At 33.9% G+C, this 8,138-nt stretch overlaps 1 protein-coding gene across 1 annotated transcript; it reads left to right on the top strand.

Annotated features, from left to right (window-relative positions):
- The first annotated feature begins 3,492 nt into the window (after positions 1-3,492).
- LOC132929393 (histidine-rich glycoprotein-like) lies at positions 3,493-4,923 on the top strand. The gene has a single exon (XM_060994725.1). It carries the CDS (start codon positions 3,738-3,740, stop codon positions 4,668-4,670), a length of 933 nt encoding a protein of 310 aa, XP_060850708.1. The 5' UTR covers positions 3,493-3,737; the 3' UTR covers positions 4,671-4,923.
- The last annotated feature ends 3,215 nt before the right edge of the window (positions 4,924-8,138 follow it).

The following is an 8,138-nucleotide window of genomic DNA, read 5'->3' as shown; positions in this document are numbered from 1 at the left end:
ATATAGTTAATTAATATATTAATAATTAATCTTAAAAATTTAAAAAGTTAAATACAAAATAAAAGTATACACAAAACTTCGATGTTGTTAGTAGTACAATAACAAACTGCAACAATCAATTTATTAATGTATTAAAGTTGTTAATTTTGTTCAATTTTTAGAAATTCCGTGTGTGCATAAACCAAATGCAAATATAAAGAGCCGAAATAATCAGTAACTACCGAAACATTCAGAGTTTAATCTCTGTCAATAATTCTGATATCAAACGTGTCATACATAGTATTTGTACTTGAAGTATACATAGAATATTTAATATATACAATAAATAATGACACATTATGCAAAATGATAAGGAAACAAATAGTTTCGATATATATAAAACCATTTCGGGATGTTTTGATGACTATCGTTTATAAATATTATTTTATGTTATAGTAAAAATATAACTGTATTGATATTTAATTTTTTTTTTACAAGAAACGTGTTTTTAGGATATTTTGCGAATCATCACAGAACAAAATTACTTGAAAAATAATAACAGAAATATATATAATTGAATATAAAAAAAAAATTGTTTTCTAAAAAATCCGCTTTTTTAATGAAACATACTTTTACTTACAATCATTAAAATTTAAAACATAATAACAAACGTACTGAGCGTATGGCGACAACCGATTCTGCCGAATTAATAACAATAATAATAGTTTATTATATAACAGCTAAGAAAATCAGAAAAACGGTATAAAAACAAACAAGAATACGATCGTCACAGCGGACAACGCCTTGTGCTACTCACATCGAATTTTTCTTTTTGTGTCACTGGACACAAAGATAATATTTTTTTAAAGAGTAACACAACTGAAAAATTAAGTACATTAATAATACAATTGTTTATAAAGGTTAAATATATTCAATTTAATAAAACACTGGTCTAGCCTAACCTTTAACTGATTTGGAAGAGTATATCTACCTATACCCGCGTTCTGATATATATATATTATATATATACATATATATGCACCTCGCCACCACCTCGTAATAGTCAAATTAAAAAACAATTAAGCACAATTAAAAAAATATTTATGGGCATGAAATCATATATGTATACGTATATGTATATATATATATTTGGGCGATATTATTCGTTCGTTCAACTCATCGCAGTATAATTTATTATGAGGTTATCGTTCATTAAAACCATAAAATTAATAACAAATTAGAGTGATCAAAAAACGAAAAATCGTGAGCTCTATGAAATTCAAATATTTTATGTTATTTAATAGCTTAAAGATACCGCTTAATACCGTGTCACGCATTAGCAGAATTCATAATTTTAATCCACATACATACGACATATAAATAGGTAAACAATATTATAATATGTTATAATAAAATAATGCAATACAACCATTTCAAATATTATTTGATTATCAATAATTATTTAATACCTATGTTTAACAAACACATAACGATATAACATATTTTAATCATGAATACTAGTCCAATCGATCAGGTCAATGATAAATGTATGTCTTTGACGAGAATAAAATAATGAATATATATCATGGTAAAATATGTACCTGTATCGAACATGCGTTATTCTTCTGGAAGGCGATTTTTGTACATATCATTTTATTTAGGTCAAAATAAAATTCTAAGAAACAAGGACCGATAATTATTACAAATAATTCTCTATATTTCTGCAGTTAATAGAATATCAGCTTAACTATATTGACTATTCGTCTGTTCAATACTATTACAATTTCTTATTATATGATATGTATGCTGTCTATAGCGTTTACTAATACTACTAGCTACTATTACTACTCTCGATTGATAAGTGCTTACCTTACCAACTTAATAAATATTTTATAAATTGACATTGATATTTTTGTTCATCCCTTTGAAAGTGCTTTTTTTGTTTAAACTAATTTTTATGTTACGTCCAATTTATAAAAATATCTATAGCACACATACTCAGACTACTCAGACGACTCAGACTACTCAGACTAGGTAAGGTTTTCTCGGATAGAGTACACGTGAATGACTTTTTCATTTATCAAAAAACTATCTTATATAAATATATATATATATATATATATGTATATATAATATAGTTATATGAATGTATGACGACGTATCATATAATAGATTATAGAAAGATAAGTTTTTATTTTTACTTCTAAATGGAACAATGAATTTATTGGTTTATCAATGATGTGTGGGGAATTTTTATTCTTATATTTAATGAGTACATAATATTTTGCAAACAATTTTAGTTTACGATTAGACACTCATTTCTAAATATTTTGGTTTAAAAATAATCTTTATATTAAACAGAATTATGTAAGTGTTTATTATTTATTATAGTATTCTATTAAAATTCAATGAAAAAATTGTTTATAATAAATATAATTATTAATAATACTAACTACCTAGTAACTATATAAACACATATTTTTTTTTATTGAAGGATCGCATACCTAATAAACAGTTATTGCACTAATAAAAAAAAAAGAGTATATTTCCATAGTTCGTAAATCCTGTACTAGTTAGAGTATATTTATGTAATAATATTTTTTGTTTGTGTAAATATATATTAATACGATCTTACGTAATTGCGATTGAAATGAATTTGATTTCCAAATACTCATTTTAATAAACTTATTGTTTTCTAATCTCATTCGACAAAATCAAACGGACATGTACGCAATCTAGTAATAATATTGTTATGCGAATTTGTCTGTACGGACAAAACACTACATAAAGTCTACAAAGACATTGTACACTATGACAATATATATATACACTTTTGCGGATTATTATTTTCAAATTTCGAGGTACAGTGATGGCCAATATTAATAATTAACAATAGTATTATGTCTATGCGCGTTACATAACGCGTAGTTCCTTCGTAATACAGAGATTCCGATACACTGCAATAGTGCACCTACTTTGACTTGCGATGATGCATTTCATTCGGTTTTCAATTATAGATCGAGGACAGGAAAATCGCGAGTGAGCATTAATGTTAAAATCTTATCTTCGGTCGAACGGTAAATTATTGTTCGTTTTCACACCGTCGTCGTCGGGTCACGAAGCGTGCGAAAATCGCAAACGCCGCTAACCGATAACCATAAAATATGTACCTATATATACATATATATATATATATAATACGCCTGCCTACCGATGCAATATTATTATATTACACAAATATGAATATTTTTACTTTTTAGCGTATCACTACGACGGCGGTGTTGTGAAACGCCGCCGAGCAAAACGCACGACGGCGGTCGGCGCACGCTCGGGCCTGACCACAGACGACGTGGACGACGGTGTGGGTCGATCGGGCTCCACATAGGCGGTACGGCGCTGCGTGCGCAGTCCTCGTGACGCCAAAAACAGACGGTACGCGTGAAATCCAAGTGTGCCGCGCGGCTCGTTCCGCCCGACGAGTGTGGACGCCCGTGCACCCGCGGAACCGGCATGGTGAGGGGGGTGACGCGCACTCGCCGCTGCACCGGTTGAGGTCGTCGGGGTCGGGGGTGACGCGATTGCGGCAGCCGGTGGGTGCTGTCTGTTGTGTTGTCGCCGACGTGGATGAGCAGCCACGCAGAGACGTTTGCGATTCGACCGGCCGGCGCGGAGGCTGAACGCGCGCCGCCGTCTCGCCGGTGGGAGGGCGCCGGTGTATAAAACGTAAGGCGGAACGCTGCACCGCACACTGTACAGCCATGCACGGTGCAGCGTTCGGGTGTCTGGTGTTGTTGAGCGTCTGGTGCTATCATGCACGGGGGCACGCCACTGCCGCGGCCGTCGACGATCCGGGGGGACTCGGGGCGCATCATCCGTCGTCCGGCGCGGTGATGGTGGCGCCCACCGCGCCGCTGCTGCCGCCGCTGCTCAAGTCGGAAGTGGTGTCGACGGCCACCACCGTCGGCCCGGACGCCATGGTGGTCGCGGCGTCGTCGCTGTCGTCGGCGGCGGCCGGTGCCGCGGACTTGGACACGGCGGCGTCCAAGAAGAAGAAGAAGAAGAAAAAGTCGAAAAAGTTCAAAAAGGGCGGCGGCTCTAGCCACAAGGAGGACCATTTCAACAAGAAGGGCAAAAAGGCGGACAAGGGGTACAAGTCGAAACATTCGAATCACCACGGCAAGAAGGGCCACCACAAGAAGGAGGACAAGAAGAAACACTTTGCGGAGCACGGCGGCCACAAGAAGAAGCACCACGACGAGGGCGGCTATTACAAGGACCACCACAAGGGCGAGAAGGGTGAGAAGGGCCACAAGTTCGAAGACAAGGGCGCGTACAAGAAGGGGCACAGCACCAAGGGCAAACACGAGGTCCACAAGCTAGACGAGTTCAAGAAGAATAAAAAATTCTACGACGAGCACCACGACTCGGGACACCACAAGAAGCACGGTGGCTACGAACACAAGCACGGGCACAAGGAGGGCAAGAAATACAAGAAGGGTCACAAGCACGCCGGACACCATCACGACCACAAGGGCAAGAAGGGCAAACACCATCACGGCAAGCACCACAAAGAGCACAAGGGTCACAAGAAGGCGGCGGGACACGACGAGAAGTACGGACACAAGAAGGACTATGCGAAAAAGGGTGCGCACGACGAGCACAAGAAATGGAAATTTAGCAAAAAACAATGATCCTGAGCTAATTCGAGTGATGGACGTCGTCGCAGTCGCTGTCGCCCTGCGATCCGACTTATAACAATATTACTACTGCAATAGGTATATCGTAAATGACAATATGTTAACGTGTAGTAGTACTTATACTTTATAATGTGACGTTATCCGCGACTGAATCGATTCGTGTTATACTTAATCCTTTTCTACACTTATATCTTTAATTATATTTATACATCTATTCATAATATTATTATATTTATATACTTGCAATTTGTTTTTTTTTTTTTTAATTATTTTATTCGTCATCTCTAAAATCATCACACATCTCGCGGTTCACACGTATGTTTTTTTTCTCCTTTTTTTTTTTGTTAACGGAACTATCGTAATTATATTATTGTCGTCGATACGTTATTAAATCGGAACCTATACAGTCTACGCGGGGTCTATTGCGATCCCGACGAGACAACACGATAAACATAATTGAAAAAGTTTTTAGACGTTATTTTTATTGCCCGACGACGACGGTTTGAGGTATTACGAGACAAACATAATTCCTTTGTGTAATATGTTTTTATAAGACGCGAGCGTTTATATTAATAACCGTTATTTTGTCGTTAACTATATTGATCTGGCACTCGTAATCACCTTTAATAGCCATAATATTTCTCCTGCGTTTTATTTTCAAGTAAATTTACCGTTATGTATTATAATAGAAATGAAATATTATGCTCGTAGAAACGTTGGTAGGTTGTACTATTTTACTCGATTTTATTATTACCGAAACATAATACTGTACAGCAGGACGGGACTAACGCTATTTTCCAATCCGGTAAGGAATAAAAGAAATATGGGATAACACAGGTAATATAGGAAAAATTGAAAAATTAATTCCGTTAACCCGTACGATTTGTACGAAATAAATTTTCGATATAAATATTCTAATCGTCTTATTCGACTCCGAAATCATTGGATTGGACGAATCGTTATTGTGTCCGTGCCTATGTAGGTATAGGTAACGCATCATCGGTGGTGCGCAACTGCAGTCAGTGATATTTTAACATTTTATCACCATTAATCGTGTCAGGGCGGCCAAGAGCCGTGCCTTGTAAATACAGCGACGGAGAAACTATTATTATTATTATGTGCACGCAACATTAGATAATGGTTTATTAGGGTATCGACTAGAGATGTCGACACATCGATCGACGACGGTTTTTCTTTCCTTTCTGTTTTCCCCTCCACCGCGTGTCACAAACTATTCGCACCACCGCTGTTCCACGGCAATATGATATACAATTTACCATTATATTATATAGTATACTACTAATGGGTGTGAATATCGTTTATGTTATTACGAGCCTAAAAACGACGGTTAATCGGTGAACCGAAATACCGTGACAGATCGCGTCTCTTTAGGTCAGGCACGAGTCATTGTGTGTGTGTGTGTGCGCGCACAATTAAAACGCATAATTTACATTTAAACATTACGCAACGTTTGCAATGGTTTTATTCTCATTTTAAACAGTCGGTGAGACCTTTTTATTATATTATTATTGTTGTTGTTCTATTGGTTTTATGAATAATATATACGAAAATAATAATAATAATAACTACGTGTAGCGTATAAGAATATTAAGAGGTGTATTTATACGTGTCTGTATAGTGCGCAAATCCGCGCTTTTAACACTTTTGTGGTATTATCGGGTTTTATGTCATCTTTGAATATCGCAGTACCCAATAAGAAACTATTCCAATGTCAACAACAACAAAAAAAGGATGTAAACATTTTATATATATAAAAAAAATGTATAATAAAAAGTATAATATTTAATCAATCCGTCGAAATCGCTGTCTATAATAAATATACCCGTTGCAAAACACTCGCATTAATACTCGTAGTAGTATGCGCATAATATATTATAGTACTCGCAAGCATGATATGTATGAAAATTTATTTCTGAAATATGAATGTCACGATTCGGTTTTGCAAGTACATACAAACCAACATAATATTAATAATAAAACACGTATATTACAATAACTATGATGATAATTAAATAATATACTATAACTTATTACTGACGTATATATATTGTCTTTATATAATACGAACCTATATATGTGTATGTAACCTATATATATATATATATATATATACATATTTGAATAGTAGATCCATAGGACCGTAAAACGTTTATAGGTTTCCTCTGCGAATATTTTTATTTATTTTTTATTGTTATGCAACGAAATGTTATTTAAAACAATACTGGATTATGCAACCAAATAAAATAAATATAGTTTGATGTACTAGTTTGTATTGTAAGCGTAATAGTAGAGGTCATCGTCGTCGTTGTCTGTATATAATATGTGTATGTGTTTACACTGTTTACAGTGAAGTTTAACATTATATTCCAATACTCGATTGGGGCAGGTATATATTATATATACAACGGGCCGTTTGACGTTCGCCATAGTTGCAGTTTGGTGTGTATTCAAACATTGAACATAATATAGCATATGATGCTGTATAATATTATACTATATGTTATAGTCACCAGTCGGTAAATGCATACAAATATCAATTAAATTGAAATAAATTGGCAATTACATTTATTTATAATATAAAATTCTGGGTTTTCAATAAGTTTCACATGGACAAGAACTAAAAATATTTCTTGTTTTAATGTATTTTAAAAACAAATTGAAGATATCCATTTTGTAAAGTTCATTTTTCTGAAAATATTGATGTTTTAACATTTTAATTTCATTAACCTTCTATTTTTTAATATTGTTTCTAGTTTCGAAAAAAATTGCGAATTATTTAATACGATAGTAGTATCATTATATCGAATATGTGGTCCACGTGCTCGTACAGCCAGCGAATGCGTTCAGTGTTTTTCTCATTTTTTTGAAAATAATTAAACAAAAAAATATATATTTAACTTTTTTACCAAAACATTAAAATAAATACTAAAACATAAAATATTTGTAGTTCTTGTCCCTATGAATCTTATTAAAAATCCAAATTCATGATATCTCCGTTATTTCAGGAGATATCGCAATGGATAAATCCTCACGGGACACCCTGTATATATTTATAAATGGGCAGCTTCAAATATGTCGTTATAATGGTTTGTTTTTATAAATAAATACAAATAATAATAACCTAATCTATGTCTATAATTAAAATTGAATGTCGCTTTTTTCAAGTGCATAATCTGGAAAACATGTCAAATTCACTTGAAATTTAAAATAGATATTCAGCCGAGTGTAAGAAAGGTCAGTATCAATGAGAATTCGTTGAGAATCGTCGAAAATGCAATCATCAATCAACCAGAAGGTGGGAGGTGATTTTTGATATATTAGAGATTGCTTTTATAAAAAATCTATACCTATTTAAATAATATTTATAATATTATTTTTTTTTTTTAATGCATAATCTTTAAAATTGTACACAATAAGTTTATTTACATTATTTTATCATAA

This window comes from Rhopalosiphum padi, chromosome 4 (genome assembly GCF_020882245.1).
Source record: "Rhopalosiphum padi isolate XX-2018 chromosome 4, ASM2088224v1, whole genome shotgun sequence".
NCBI lineage: Eukaryota > Metazoa > Arthropoda > Insecta > Hemiptera > Aphididae > Rhopalosiphum > Rhopalosiphum padi.
This window is presented reverse-complemented; position numbering and strand designations above follow the sequence as displayed.